Source organism: Geotrypetes seraphini, chromosome 10 (genome assembly GCF_902459505.1).
Source record: "Geotrypetes seraphini chromosome 10, aGeoSer1.1, whole genome shotgun sequence".
Classification (NCBI taxonomy): domain Eukaryota; kingdom Metazoa; phylum Chordata; class Amphibia; order Gymnophiona; family Dermophiidae; genus Geotrypetes; species Geotrypetes seraphini.
The window spans coordinates 66,230,904-66,247,347 of record NC_047093.1 but is presented as its reverse complement, the minus strand read 5'-3'; the positions used below and the strand labels follow the sequence as shown (position 1 = coordinate 66,247,347).

At 41.5% G+C, this 16,444-nt stretch overlaps 1 protein-coding gene across 31 annotated transcripts in view; it reads right to left on the bottom strand.

Annotated features, from left to right (window-relative positions):
- DAB2IP (DAB2 interacting protein) overlaps positions 1-16,444 on the bottom strand; it is an 898,952-nt gene that overhangs the window by 382,565 nt on the left and 499,943 nt on the right. Inside the window, exon 1 of one of the 31 annotated variants that reach the window (XM_033960838.1) lies at positions 13,255-13,354. The exons of the other annotated variants lie outside the window; for them this stretch is intronic. Within the exon in view, the coding sequence (XP_033816729.1) occupies positions 13,255-13,286 (32 nt within the window). The 5' untranslated portion in view covers positions 13,287-13,354. Of the gene's footprint in view, positions 1-13,254; positions 13,355-16,444 lie in introns of those variants that run through there. 31 annotated transcript variants of the gene reach the window in all.

Below are 16,444 nucleotides of genomic sequence, written 5' to 3'. Positions count from 1 at the left end.
ATACATATTTATATTAAACCGGATTATATGGTAGGGAGGGAGGGAAGGGGGATGGATAAGATTTTAAGTAATGTGCAAATGATAGTCTGTAAGTGATATATTTATTGTTAATGTGATTGAATATATGTAACACTTAATGTAATCTTAAAAATGAATAAAGAATTTATAAAAAATGAAAAAAGAAAAAGAATGAAATAATATTACAGAAAATTATAGTCCACAATTTAGGGACCAAGAATCAAGACATTATACATCAAAATAAGAAGAAAATAGGAGTGAATTATACTTACAGGGGAATTCATCAAGGACGCTAACTGATTTAGCATGTGCTAAGATGCCCATAGGAATAGAATGAGCATCTTAGCATTTAGGGCTCCTTTTATCAAGGTGCGGTAGGTGGTTAACGTGCGTAATACCGCACGTTCAACCGCCTGCCGCGCTAGTCGCTAACGCCTCCATTGACGAGGTGTTCGTTTTTTGGCTTGCCGCGGGGGTTAGCATGTGATGAAATGTCCGACGCGCTAACCCCTGTAGCGCACCTTGATAGTGTATGCTAAGGGGCTCATTTTCAAACGAGAAAAACATCCAAAAATTGTCACAAAAGGAGGATTTGGACGGCCATGTAGGCAAAAACCATCCAAAGCATATAATCAAATATTTTCAAAAAATGCTTTCCGCGGCACTGGATGCTTAGGTAAAGACATCCAAAATGTGGGTGTTTTGTGGGCAGAATGTAGGCGTGACTTGAGCAGTGTTAGCAGATGAACATCTTGGCGTCATAACGGATAGCAAAAATGATTTCTGTGGACTGACATTATGGAATTGTATTTACAACTAGAATCATCCTATCAAAAGTTCAATTCTGGTCTAAAGGCATATTTCTGTCAGAATTTTTAATAATTAAGGACTCTCTAGTAATTTAGGGTATACAGTGGTGGTGGCATTGGATCTGAGAACATAAGACAGCTTGAACTAATTTTCTTATTTTCAACTTTTATATAAAATAAAATGCATTCTCTACTTTTCTCATATTTCTTTTAATTTGTCTTAATAAAACTGTAAACTGCACAGATGTGCCATGGTACTAGGGGCTCCTTTTACGAAGCCACGCTAGCGGTTTTAGCGTACGCACCGGATTAGCATACGCACCGGATTAGCGTGCGCTAGATGAAAATCTACTGCCTGCTCAAAAGGAGGCGGTAGCGGCTAGCGCACGCGGCAATTTAGCGCACGCTATTCAGCGCATTAAGGCCCTAGCGTGGCTTTGTAAAAGGAGCCCTTGGTATATCAAGCATAAACAAAACATCAAACTTGAGGGGTAGAGAAAATTTTAAATTTGGCTCCGTAGAGCACCGATAGGCTAGTTCACACACTACAGCCCAGATTCTATAAATGCCTCCTAAAGTTAGGCACCGATATCAGCACATAACTTACCCCCCTCTTTTACGCACAGCCCCGAAGCCCTTTAAATCTCTATGGGCTTAGGGGCCATTAACGCACTGCAGCCGCTAGCGCGGCTTTGTAAAACAAGCCCATAGCGCGGGTTTTAGTGCCAGCAGCGGCGGTAACTGCTCCGATGCTCATAGAATTCCTATGAACGTCGGAGCAGTTTCTGCCGCTGCCAAAACCCACGCTATGCGTTCGTAAAAGAGGGGGGTTATTGATCAATAGGCTTAACTGTTGCTGATATTGGCACTTAACTCATAATTGGATTTAATTGATAGGCACCTAACTCAGAAAACACAATTCTATAAAAAGCAGGTTCCTAGTCCAAAGCACCTTCACTACAAGTGGACGTGGTTAAGGGGGATCATGTGCATGTTTTCCGAGTCAGGCTGAGTTTTCCGAGTTAGGACACCTAGCACCATGATTCTGTAATGGGCGTCAAACTTTTATAAAACCACGCTTAGCGCCGTACTAATTGGCACCCACCTTTTAGGCACCAATTACAGAATCAGGCCCTACATATATAACCACTGCACAGCTTTGCTGTGGTGTCTGTATATATTGCCAATATGTGGGAATATTTTGGCAGGCAGGTTATCAAGGAATCCCTTCTGAAAGAGGATAGTGAAAAGACTGGCTCAAATCCCATAAGCATGCTTTGAGTAATTTCAGAAAACAGTTTTAAAGTTCACAATTGTCAAATTGGTTGTGCAGGATACGCACCATCCGCTCTTGTTGCCTTTCTATATTTTATCTCAGACCACACAAGAGGCTCCAAAATCCTTCCCATTGATAGTCAAATTTTAACACAAGTTTTTGCTCTGTTATTTTCTCTTGCCTGTGTAGACAGCACAAAGCTCTATGGCCCTCAGATCATCTGTTTTCAATTTAATCCAACTATCTAACTCTTCTGGGAACCATGCACACGGAAGACAGTAGCACCACCTCTCTGCCACAAAGGATGTAAGGCCTTATTCATCAAAATTTCTCTTGGCCTGAAGCCCATCTCGCTAGCACTTGCTGTATGGAATTTTTCCATACTTTTAAAGCATTTGTGCTTGGAACTGTTCAGCAAATTAAAGCATTTATTTGTGAGATGGTGCACAGCTTTTTATCATTTCCTCTGTTGATCACAATTCTCCTTCTCCTCGTAAAACCTGGTCTGAGGCTGGCAAAGCATCCCATCTCCCCTTCCTATCTGCCTGCACATCATCACCCAACCTGGTTCTCTCACTTACCCCCCTTCATAGGCTTTTTCTTTACTTACCATTTGGGGTGCTTCTCCTTTTGTAGGTCAGTTCTGAGAGAAGCAAGTGCTATGAGCTGAAGGAGTTATACTAGTAGTATATTTCTTCAATTTGTGTAAGTTGTTAGTATATTTCTTCAATTTGTGTAAGTTGGGAAGTTGATGTATATATATATATATATATATATATATATATATACACACACACACACTGATATATACACACTGATAAAAAGTTTGACTAACTTCTGGCAATACTCTGCCATAGAATATGAGCCAGTCTTGGCCTTTCCCAGATTTTACATGGATCTGGGTATTAGATATAGCATAAGATAAGTATACATCACAAGAATGTTTCAGTCTTCTATAAATAGCTAAACAAAGCAAGACCTTTTTGTGGTGGTGTTATGACGGACACCATCATTGCCATTTGACAAGATTTTGGCGAGTATTGTGTGCTGAGATAGCTTTCCTCAGCTGCTAACATCAGAAAAATATTTTTATCATTTTAGAATAATAATAGTAATTACTACCCCCCTAGGTTTATGTGCCCTGAGGTATATATATGTCATAACTCTTCTGATTTTAGGATCTTTCACAAGTTCTGGTACTTTTTATTGGACCATCTATAAGAATCATCCAGATTATGACGACTTATAACACATATTCAAGAAAATGAAAATCATATTTGAGGACACAGCAGAAGCAAACATTAACTCAAGGGACATTTCAATATCAGAGTCAGTTGAAGACAGTTTTGAGGGAAAGTCTTAGGGCATCCTTGCTATATCTGAATTAAAAAGGTACATAACACTTCTGCCCGATCTACTATCAGGTTACACTATACAAACAGATGAGTCACATGGCTTTCCTCCTCATCCCTCCCTCGCCATACAGTACTCTACTGAAGAATGGATAACACAGTATTCTGTCCTATCAGCTACCAAACTGTACTAAACACACTCTTAGGGCTCCTTTTACGAAGGTGCACTAAGCGTTTTAGCGCTTGCACCAGATTAGCGCACGCTAGCCGAAAATCTACCGCCTGCTCATAAGGAGGTGGTAGCGGCTAGCGCACGCCAATTCTCGCGTTAAGGCCCTAACGTGCCTTCGTAAAAGGAGCCCTTAATGTTCCATCCTTAAAAATAATTGGCACCAGTCGTACTCTTATTTTTCAGTTACTGCCCCTTTAATTAGGAACTCTCTCCCCTTACACATTAGAGCTGAACAAAATGTGGATAATTCAAGAGTAGTTTAAAATGCTTTCTTTTTAAAGATGCCTACAATTGATTTATCCAATTTTTATTTATTTATTAATTATTACTTGCTTTGACATATCCTTCCTTTTATGTTTTCTTTCTCAACAAATTTCCTATTGTTCTCATGTCGCCACGCCAACCAAGTATGTCGGTCTTGTAAGGTTTATGTTCATTATTTGTTCTTTGCTCTCTATTTAGAGTTGAATTTTTTTTATTGTACAACGCTTTGAATTCTAGGAGAAGCATTTAGTCAATTTTAATAAACTATGAATGAGCTATGTGAAAGCCACGGGATCATGCTGTTCATTTTATCCACATGTACATCTCTAAAATCGTTTCTCCCATTTCATATGCCAGCAAATAGATTCTAGCAGGTATCTGAGAAAAGAATCTGTTTTTCAGCAGAGCCTTTTCTGAAAAACCACATAACTGGGTATATCCCAACCTGAACATCTTAATTCTGCTCTCCATAATCTATGTGAAATTGGTCTCCACATTTCTACCAAGCATTTTCTATTTACGTTGTACAGGCCAATATGAGATTTACTGGAATTGTGGTCTCAGAGTTGGTTCCTTCCGTGAAGGGCCAAGAGAATTTACTGTCTAACTGGTCTCGGATTACTACTACTTCTATTAATTATTTCTATAGTGCTGCTCCACAGAGTCACAAATAAGACAGTCCCTGCTCGAAAGAGCTTACAATCTAAACAGACAAGCCAAACAGGATGTCATGGATACAGTTTATGTTTATTAAAATATTTATATATCGTATATACAGCCAAAAAGGATCAAAGTGGTTTACAATATAACTCAGTCAAATTTATGAAAAGAACCTCATTTAAATAGAAAATAAAAAAGAATAGTATTTCTAATACATAATATCCTATAACATCCAAATTTACAAATGAAATTAAAAATTAATACAAATTTTAAAAAAATTATAAAAGTTAAGTGAATGATTAATCTACTGGTTGGGTTGGTGAGCAGTGGGGAGTAGGGTTATGGATTGAAGGTTTTATCAAAAAGGTGGGTTTTCAGTCTGCTTTTAAACAAGGGAAGGGGAGGGGCTTGGCGGACAAATTGGGTAGTTTATTCCAGGTATAAGCTAGAAGAAAGCAACGAAGTCTGGAATTGGAAGTGGAGGTACAGCTAAGAGCAGCTTATCTGAGGAACGAGTTCTCTGGGAGGTGTGAGAAGGGGGCTGCGGACTTTCCCATAAAATTGACCTCGCAACAACCCAATTGCTGTATATAACATTAGTTTATTAGCAATAGATAAAAGTCAGCCTTCATGGAACAACAAAGTGCAGCATATTGAGCCAATGGATACATACAGAGTGGCCACCTTCTGTTTATGGATCCATCCTAAAGTCTAAGGCAACCGGTATGCTACTTATATACTTTTAGTCCAGCAGCCTAGCCTAGTTACAGATTACATACTCACTTTCTATTGGATTGACACATTTATCATATCTATTGATTGGATAGTCTGCATATTTATCTCAGAGCCATATTGAAGCATGAAGTCACCCATTGTCAACTCTGACTTCTCTATTTCCCTGACAATGCATTCTTAATACTAAGTTCAATAAATTCTGAAAGCAAACCCCCTCCCTTCTGAGCTTCATTGTCCTTCATTAGTAGTTTAGATAACTTTTGGTAGGACATCTTATTTTGTCGTAATGATGCCTGGGCTTATCTTCTTGTTTTGGGTTCATCGTCTTCTGGAAAGTCCTAAAATATTAAAGGTTGCTACTGTCAGCAGATAACCAATGTTGTAATAGTCAGCAGATGCTTGCCAGCTTTCTGGGGAAAAGATGAATCTCTTACAGAACATATTGTTTTTTCTTGCTGACAGAAAAAAATATGATTGTCCAGAAACTAAAATTCAATAGCACAATGTCTCTCTTCAAAATATAACTTTTGGGGTCTCATAAAGGTCTTCACCTACATTTTCATGAAGGTCTTACTCCCGATTCTTCCTCAGGTGTATAAGGAAAGAGAAAAGAGGAGAGATATTGAGGGGCAGCAGAATGAACACACTTGTAGGTCAGCAATAGGAGCTTGAACTGTATGCGAAGGTGGATACGGAGCCAGTGAAGTGATTTAAGGAGAGGTGTGACATGAATTTAGTAAGGTTGGAAGAAGATGAGTCGTACAGCAGAGTTTTGCACAGATTGCAGGGGAGAGAGGCAACACTGCGGGAGACCAGTTAGAAGTAGATTGCAGTAATTAAAGCGTTGAGGTTATGAAAGTGTGGACAAGGGAATAGGTAGTGTGCTCAGAGAGGAAGGGGTAAATTTTGGTGATATTGTAGAGGTAGAAGCGACAGGCCTTAGCAGTTTGTTGGATGTGTGTAGAAAATGAGAAGTTGGAATCGAAGATGACTCCAAGGTTGCAAGCAGAAGAGACTGGAACAATGACAGTATTATTTACTGAGATGGAGAACAGAAGAGGAGGAGCAGAGAGATTAGGAGAAAAGAGGAGCAGTTCAGACTTGGACATGTTTAGTTTCAGATGACCGCAGGACATCCAGGTAGCAATGTCAGCCAAACAGGTAGAGACTTTTTCTTAGACTTTAGGTGAAATTTCAGGTGTAGAGAGGTAGATCTGGGAGTCATCAGCATATAGGTGATACTAGAAGCCACAGGAGGAGATCAGGGCACTGAGGGAAGAGGTGTAGAGAGAGAAGAGGTCCTAAGACAGAACTCTGGAGTACATTAACCCTGGGGTACGCAGGATAGCAGCAAAAGAGGACCCACCAACACATACACTAAAGGAGCAATGGGAGAGGTAGGAGGCAAACCAGGAGAGGACAGATTCATGGAATCCAAATGAGGACAGCGTATGAAGGAATAAGCTGTAATTAACAGTATTAAAGGCAGCAGACAGGTCAAGAAGGATGATGATTGAGTACAAACCCTTAGATCTGGCCATGAATAAGTCACTGCAGACTTTGGTGAGAGCAGTCTTTGAGGAGTGTTGGGGCTAAAAGCCAGATTGTAGAGGATCAAGAATCTGTTGAGTTGAAAGGAAGTCCAGGCAGCGATGGAGAACAACACGCTCGAGTATCTTGGTTAGAAACAGAAGAAGGGAGACAGGGAGATAGTTAGATGGGAAGGTGGGGGTCCAGCGAGGGTTTTTTGAGAAGTGGCTTAACCACCACATGTTTGAAGGCAGCGGGATTGTGCTTCTCATTTCTCTTTTACATTAATTATTCTTTTCAGGTTTGTACGAGTACAAATTCCTTTATCTGTCTTTGTTCATAGCTGTATTCCTGCACTCATAGAGGCAGGTTTTAGATAGGATATCTAGCTCAGAATAAAAGACTTCCAAGTCAGTACATCATATTTAAACATCCATTTCTCATGTGTTTTAGAACAGGATCTGCTGACGTTCAGCATGTTTTAAAATACATGAGAAATGAACATCCAAATGCTGGCTATGTCCAGCATGAATGCCTATTTTATAAACTGAAATGCCACACTATGAATGGGGCAAAACAAGGGACATAGAAATCTTTTTGGCTGTCTAGAAATGTTTGTGTTATAAAATGACCACATAGATGTTCATGTGGACAAGTAGCCTAATTGTTAAAGTAGCTGACTGAGAATCAGGCCAAAGAACCAGGGATGCTGGTTCAAATCCTGCTCCAGCCCTTTGAAATTTTATTTTTAAATTGTGAGCCTTCCAGAAACACAAAAATGCCTGCTGTGACTTCTCTTACTCCATCCAGTGGAGAACTAGTACCTTTCTGTAACATGGATGTATCAAGTATCAGGTCTAAATACAGAAGTGCATTTTTTTTGGACATGGGCTTCTTTTCACCTGGTGAAATCAGAGTTAGACATTCATAGTTTGGTACCTCCCTAGTTCTTCCCAAAACATGCCCAGACCACTTGCTATATGGGCATACTACAGTTTTAGGCGTCTACATCCTGGCTTTATAACATTGGAATCTGGACATCCATGCATGGTTTTCAGATGTCCAAACAAAAATAGGGCTTCAACTACCTTATTGTCCTAAATGTAACAGGATCTGATTTTCCATAAATCCCTCTGTTTTGTGATGCTAACAATGTTTTGTGTAGCGAGCAAGGAATCAGGAAACTACAGTAAAATGGCATGCTCATGCTGAAAACTAGTGCTGCCCAATTCACGATTCAAATTGGTTCACCGATTCACTTCAGGTGAATCGATTCAAATTTTAAAAAAATTGGTTCCCGATTCTGCTGACCCTCCCCCCTCGCCCCCTAAAGCAGGAGCAACAGCGCTGCTCTTGCTGGCTGGCCGCTGCTTTAGAGGGTGAGGGGGGAGGGTCAGTCGGCAAGTGCTGCTATCCGGCTTCCCCCTAACGTCCGTTTTCCTCCCCTGGCTTCGGCTTCCCCCTCTCCCCGGCCTCCCCGAACCGCTTACCTTTGAGGAACAGCCTGCAGATAAGATCGCGATGCTAGTGATCTTTCCACTGCTTCTGAGCTGTTTCCTCCATGATCCTGCCTCTGATGTCAGAGGAGGGGCGGGACCACAGCAGAGGAAGCAGCTCAGAAGCAGTGAAAAGATCGCTAGCATCGTGATCTTATCTGCAGGTTGTTCCTCAAAGGTAAGCAGTGTGTGGAGGTCAGGGGGGAAACCGGACACCAGGGGAGGCCAGGGGATCACGCAGGCCTTCCTGGGGGGGGGAGCAGTTCTTCCAGGTGGGGGGGGACAGGCCTTCAGGGGGGACAGGCAGGAAGGCAGACCTTCGGGGGGGGGGATGCAGGCCTTCAAAGGGGGGGACAGGCCTTCAGGGGAAGGGGGCCCTGGGGTAGAAGTACATGGAGGGAAGGAAGGGGGAGTTCAAAGTGCCGTGCATATGCTGGACTTTGGGGGGGAAGAAATAATGGGTCTTAAAATAGAGGGAAGGGAGAGAGATGATGGACAATGGGATTTAGGGAGGGACGGAACAGAAAGGGAGAGAAGTTGGACACAAGGGATGGTGTGGAGGGGGGAAGAGATACTGAATAGGAGGGTAGTTGGGAAAAGAAAGGGAGAGATGGTGGACCCTGGGGTGGTGGGGAAGGAGGGGGAGACACTGGATGAAAGGGTAGTTAAGAAAAGGTGGATCTGTGGAGGGAGACGAAAAATAGGAAAGATGCCAGACCTCCAGGGGAGGGAAGGGAAACGGAAGGGGAGGACAGAGATAGAAAATTGATGGTTAGCATGGATAAAGAAGAAAAGAAGGAGACCCTGGCAAGCAAGTTATCAGAAGACAACCAGAGCCTGGGACCAAGATATGAATATTGACCAGACAACAAAAGGTAGAAAAAATAATTTTATTTTCAGTTTTGTGATTACAATATGTCAGATTTGAAAAGTATATCCTGCCAGAGCTGGTGTTAGACCGCAAACGTGAGCTAGGATTTAACAGAGAGAGGAAAAGTCTTTTTTGTTTGATTTGTTTATACCACAGCGCCAGTGTGGTTAGGAGAAGGCAAAGGGGGTGAAGAGGCTATAAAATAAACCTACCAGGATGTTTGAATTTAAAAAAAAAAAACCAAAACACCCAATTGGGCAGGAAAATCGAATCGAAAAACCAATTCAATAGTCTTAATCGAATCTAAATTTTTTTTTCATGAATCGGGCAGCACTACTGAAAACCATTGTCTTGAGCAGTGTTCCCTCTAAGCGGGCGGGTGTTGTGAGCAAACTTTTTTCACCGTGAGCCAAAAATATCGGGCGCCAGCAAGTTATGAGCCAACTCGCCCGATTCTCCTCTCGCCGCCCTGCCATCTGCCGTACGCCTCTTCCGATTGTGCGCTGTGACGAGAAACGTGTGCGCTGCGATGTAATATTTTGTGCGCCAGCGCAGCTTAGCGGGAACACTGGTTCAAATGGTTTTATTTATTTCCCCAAATTTATTTTTGTTATACGCATTGAAAATATTTGATATTGCGTTTAAATCAAAATCTCAATAAACTTGAAACGAGTGCCCGTGAGATTGTGGGAGGGTTAAATACTCAAAACTTAGAAGTTTTTGCTACGCCAGCTTTCTGGTATCTTTACATACAGTGGCGTACCTAGCATATGTAACATCCGGGGCCCATCATTTTTTGGCACCCCCCCCATCTGTAAGAAAAACATGATTTTTAGTAACAAACCACACGTCACACATGAGTACCTAGGAAAAGGCAGCATCTTACATATTGCAGTGAGCAGTACATCAATACACCCATTGTAAAACTAAACAAGCCAGACCAGCACAGATCAATCCTACACCGTCAATCCTAACAGAAAACACACAGAACACAGAAAACACCTTTGCCTAGTAAGGAATATGTAATCACAAACTAACCCCTCCCTCTTTTACAAAACTGTAGTGTGGATTTTAGCTACGGAGGTAACAGCTCTGATGCTCATAAAATTCTGAGCATCAGAGCTGCTACCACCAAGGCTGGTGCTAAAAACGCTTCACAGTTTTGTAAAAGGGGGGATAAAATAAAAATACATAGACAAAGGTTAAATTGAACCAGCAAGAAGCTGGACTCTGCATACAATGCTTCACAGAAACAGTGACACATGTCTCCTAAAGCAATAAATAAATAGAAATTTTTTTCTACCTTTGTCTTCTGTGGTTTCTCCTTTCCTCATCTTCTTGTAACTCTCTTCCTTCCATCCACTGTCTGCCGTCTCTCTTCCCCTATATGGCATCTTCTCTCCTTCTATGCCCCTTCCAGAAACTGTATGCCTCCCCCTTCCATCTCTCCTTTCACCCCATTGGTCTGGCATCTCTCTCCTCGCCTTCCCTCTCCCACACCTCTCCTCATAGTCTGGTATCTCCCCTTCCCTGATTCTCTGGCATCTCTCTCCTTTCCTTTTCTTCCATCTTTCGTTCCCCCTCCATGCTCTCACATCTCCCCCTTCCTTTTCCCTTAGACTGGCATACCTTCCTCCTATGCTCCAAGCCCTGGCATCTCCTTTAATTCCCTCCCTCATCTTCCTTCTCCCTCCAGCTGGGTACCGCAACACTCTTCCCTGCAGCTCTGCACTTCCCCACAATTGCCATGCTTCGGTTCCTCTTCTTCCTTCCTTCCTCCCCCCCCCCCCCCCCCGCGGGACCCTGCGGCACCCTCAACTCTTACTCCCTCTAATGTCGGCCCTGCAGCTCCAGACTTCCTCGCACCTTCTCCCCTCCCCCTTTGGATCGCTATTATTTTAAATGTTATAGCCGCAGAGCTGTATCCATCAGTGGAGATGTCTAACCTCGGCCTGCCCCGGAACTCTTACTGCAGCAGCCGCCCGTCTAGGCAGGAACAGGAAGTCACTGTTGCAGTAAGAGTTCCGGGGCAGGCCGAGGTTAGACATCTCCACTGATGGATACAGCTCTGCGGCTATAACATTTAAAATAATAGCGATCCAAAGGGGGAGGGGAGAAGGTGCGAGGAAGTCTGGAGCTGCAGGGCCGACATTAGAGGGAGTAAGAGTTGATGGTGCCGCAGGGTCCCGCGGGGGGGGGGGGGGGGGAGGAAGGAAGGAAGAAGAGGAACCGAAGCATGGCAATTGTGGGGAAGTGCAGAGCTGCAGGAGCTGTTATAGCCTCCCCTTACCTTTGCGACGCGTGTGTGCGCTGTGAAGAGAAACTTGTGCGCTGCGATATAATATTTTGTGCGTGAGCGCAGGCCAACGCAGCTTAGCGGGAACACTGGTCTTGAGTACAACTTACATTAAATTTAAGTCCACTTAGGCAGGAAAATAGAAACCCACATTTACCTGATTTTAACTCACACTGAACTCATATTTGGAAAGATATGTAATTAAATCTAAAATATGTGGAAACTAATATGATGACTTTTTGTTGTGCAGGAGTAAGATTGTGGAACTCCCTCATTGGACAAATATGGAAATGTAGTGATAGAACATTTAGAAAACTACTTAAAACACAATTATTTGTAAACTTGTTTCTTTAAGTAGTGGTTTTCCCTGTTTGCTGATTATCTTTGTTCATTTGTTTTATTTGTTGTAAAATTTTCTGTATGTAACATTTTTGTAAACTGTTTTGGTTTAAAATGGTATAGAAATTTTTAAAATAAATAAATAGACATAGTATCATAGTAGATGACGACAGATAAATATCGGAATGGTCCATCCAGTCTGCCCAATCTGATTCAATTTAAATTTTTTAAATTTATTATTATTTTTTTCTTCTTCTTAGCTATTTCTGGGCAAGAATCCAAAGCTCTATCCCGGTACTGTGCTTGGGCTCCAACTGCTGAAGTCTCTGTCAAAGCTCACTCCAGCCCATTTACATCCAAAGCCCTCCCCAGTCCATCCTCAACCAAAAGGCCATATACAGACACATACCATGCAAGTCTGCCCAATACTGGCCTTAATTCTTCAATATTTACTATTATTTTCTGATTCTATATCCTCTGTGTTCATCCCACGCTTCTTTGAACTCTGTCACCTTTTTCTTCTCCATCATCTCTCTCGAGAGCATCCACCACCCTCTCCGTAAAGTAGAATTTCCTAACATTGCTCTTGAATCTACCACCCCTCAATTTCAAATTATGTCCTCTGGTGTTACCATTTTCCTTTCTCTGACAAAACCCCCCAAATAATTCTCAGTAAAACATCATACAAGGATGTTTTATTGTTACAATTACGCATTTAACCCTTCATTTATGAGCAAGAGAGGTAGACCTTTTCACGAACATGGATGGCTGAGTTTTCAAATGCTTCCCTCTTGGCTGATCATTGAAACTCCATAATTTCTTACTTGTCCTGTTTGAATTGAATAGATTGTAACTTCTCTTGAACAGAGGCCATCTTTTATGTGTTTATGTACAGTGCTGTTTACATGTAATAGCGCTATAGAAATGATGCAAAGTAGCAGTATTAGTAAGCAAAACATATGTTTTATTCTGGATGCACAATGTTGGATGGTTAACTATATCCACCTAGAGCAGGACTTTGTAACAGAACAATTAGAGAAGGAAGATAGCAGTGCATCCAATTATAAGTGTCCCATACCTGCTGTATTGCTTATAAAATCAACATTTCATTTTCTGGTCAATTGTATATTATGCATCTAATCAATGGCTTACATACGATATCCCTGACTATTGATAATTGCTGCTTCAAGGCATTCTCAGTTTTTCTCATTGTCTGTGGAACATTGAAATATTGTGATGTGTTAGTTACATCAAGAAACCATTTGCAAGCTCATGCCCGCTAAACTGTATCTGAGGGATTCTCAGATTGCACAAAATCTGAGCAGCCTATCAGAAGTCCCCTATAACTATATAGTGTAACCATGGCAACAGTGTACCTGTATTTTGCCCTCTCAGCCACAGAGGTCATTTTGGCTGAGGCTGGGGAGAGTTTTCCAAGCTACTCCTCCTCCTCATCGTCCAGCAGCTACCTTCATTAGCAGCTGTCACCGTGGATCCTGGAATACAGACCTCAGACAACAAAGGAGGGAATAAAAGAAGGTGAAGCTCTGCATTAAATGTAATTATAAAGGGGAAAAAAACTGTATCTGGCTTCCCGAGTGACCACAAATGAGTACCTATCCTATCACAGATGCACAGTGATTTTTAGGCTTTTATCTTTAGCTCAGTGATTTCAGCTTTACAAAAGGAAAGAGCTGCAATGAGCTATTATACTGTTTAAACTGCTTAATAATACACAGAAACAGAGAAACCTAGGACAGCAGAAATAGACCATACAGCTAATACAATCAGCTCATCTGCACCAAATGTTCAGATCTACAATCCCTGGAGAGGCAAATAAAAATACTCTAAATATACAGTACTCCATAATGTATTTCAGTCCTTAAACATAGAAACATGATGGCAGATAAAAGCCAAATGACCCATCCAGTCTGCCCATCTGCAGTAACCATTATGTCTTTCTCTCTCTAAGAGATCCCATGTGCCTATTCTGCACTTTCTTGAATTCAGACAGACTTTGTCTCCACCACCTCTTCCGGAAAACTGTTCCATGCATCTACCACCCTTTCTGTAGAAAAAGAATTTCCTTAGATTACTCCTGAGCCTATCACCTCTTAACTTCATCTTATACCCTCTTATTCCAGAGCTTCCTTTCAAATGAAAGAGACTTGACTCGTGCTTTTACGTCACATTGATATTAAAACGTCTCGATCATATCTCCCCTCCCCTTCCTCCAAAGTATACATATTGAGATCTTTAAGTCTGTCCCCATACGCCTTATGACGAAGACCATGCATCATTTTAGTAGCCTTCCTCTGGACCAACTCCATCATTTTTATATCTTTTTGAAGGTGTGGTCTCCAGAATTGCACACAATATTCTAAAATGAGGTCTCACCAGAGTCTTATACAGGGGCATCAATACCTCCTTTTTACTACTGGCCATACCTCTTCCTGTGCATCCTTCTAGCTATTGCCGTCACCTTTTCAACCTGTTTGGCTCCTTAAGATCATCACATTCAATCACACCCAAGTCCCGCTGTTCTGTCGTGCACATAAGTTCTTCACCCTCTAAACCAGGGGTCTCAAAGTCCCTCCTTGAGGGCCACAATCCAGTTGGGTTTTCAGGATTTCCCCAATTGCACGCACTGCTTTCAATGCATATTCATTAGGGAAATCCTGAAACCTGACTGGATTGTGGCCCTCCGCACTTATGTTAATCAGGTTTTCTATTCAGTTCAAGGTTGGATTACATTACAAGAATTTGGATCAGTTGCCCAGGAGGTTACAGTGGACAGTTTGACCCGGACATTCAATATGGTTGCTAGTACAGGTAGATCAGTACAACTATTAATACAGTTAGGTCATTGTTACAAATATAAGTAAGTCATCATTGGCTCTTCGTTTTGTCCGAAGAGTTGCAATAGACAGTTTAGAAATGGGCTTTTACAATTGCTATTCAGTTGCTTCAGGGATGGTTTCCTGTCTTGGAAATGTTTTTAAAAGTTTTCTGAACCTGAGACAGTGGTCACAAGATTGTAGTGCAAGCGATAGTTGGTTCTAGCATTTTGCTAATTGATATTGGATGGATAAGGTAATTTGCCTGGTAGACTTTATATTGTTGCATGGTGGGAAGTTTAAGTGGAAAAGATTTCTGGTGGAATATCTGTTAGAGGTACCCTGGAGTAGGGTGGCCAACTCTGTTAGTTAGGTAAGGGCAATCCCTCTTAAGATCTTAAAGGCAGTGATGCCTAATTTAAACTTGATCCTTGTGGTTATGGGCAGCCAATGTAGTTTCTTATAGTAGGGATGTAGGTGTTTTGATTTCCATAATTCATATAACAATCACTTCACATTGCACTTAATGGAAGTAATTTATACAAAGGCTTTTTTTACATGTAAAATGCCTATTATACTTGTAACAGCAAACTTGTAATATTACAGCAAACATAAAAAAAATACAACCAATAGTAACAAGGCTTGTACTTTTATATGACCTGAGTATGAGTCTGTTCAGGGGCAGAGTTTGAACACAGCTTGTTCATAAAATATGCATGTATATGTATAATATACATATTTAGATTTACACCTACTCTTGAGCAACTGTAATTGTACTTAAGTTCATTTTAGCCTCAAGTTCAGCATGTTTTCAGAGACTACTTTATTAAGACAGATAGGTTCTTATTTGACAATAGAAAGCTGAACACCTACAGCTCTACTATATGAAACTACATTGGCTGCCCATAACCGCAAGGATCAAATTTAAATTAATCATCACTGCCTTTAAGATCCTGACAGGGAATGCCACCCTACCCTAGGGTACCTCCAACAGATATTCCACCAAAATTATTTTCCACTTAAAATTCCCAGCATGCAATGATATAAAGTTTACCAGGCAAATTACTTTATCTATCTAATATCAATAAGCAAAATGCTGGAACCACCTATCACTTACATTAAGATGGACAAAGGGGACCCCATAGACATCGTATATTTAGATTTCCAAAAAGCCTTTGACAAGGTACCCCATAAATGCCTACTTCGGAAACTGAAGAACCATGGGGTGGAAGGAGATGTACACAGATGGATCAGAAATTGGTTGGCGGGGAGGAAGCAGAGGATAGGAGTAAAAGGCCACTACTCGGACTGAAGAAGGGTCAAGAGTGGTGTTCCGCATGGGTCGGTGCTCGGACCGCTGCTATTCAATATATTTATAAATGATATAGAAACAGGGACGAAGTGCGAAATAATAAAATTTGCAGACGATACCAAACTATTTAGTGCTGCTCGGACTAAAGAGGACTGCAAGGAATTACAAAGGGACCTGAATAAGCTAGGGGAGTGGGTGACGAGATGGCAGATGAAATTCAAAGTAGAGAAATGTAAAGTATTGCATGTGGGAAGCAGAAACCCGAGGTATAGCTTTATGATGAGAGGGATATTATTGACTGAGAGTACCCAAGAAAAGAACTTGGGGGTAATAGTGGACAAGACAATGAAGCCGTCGGCACAGTGCGCGGTGGCCGCTAAGAAAGCGAATAGAATGCTAAGTATAATCAAGAAGGGT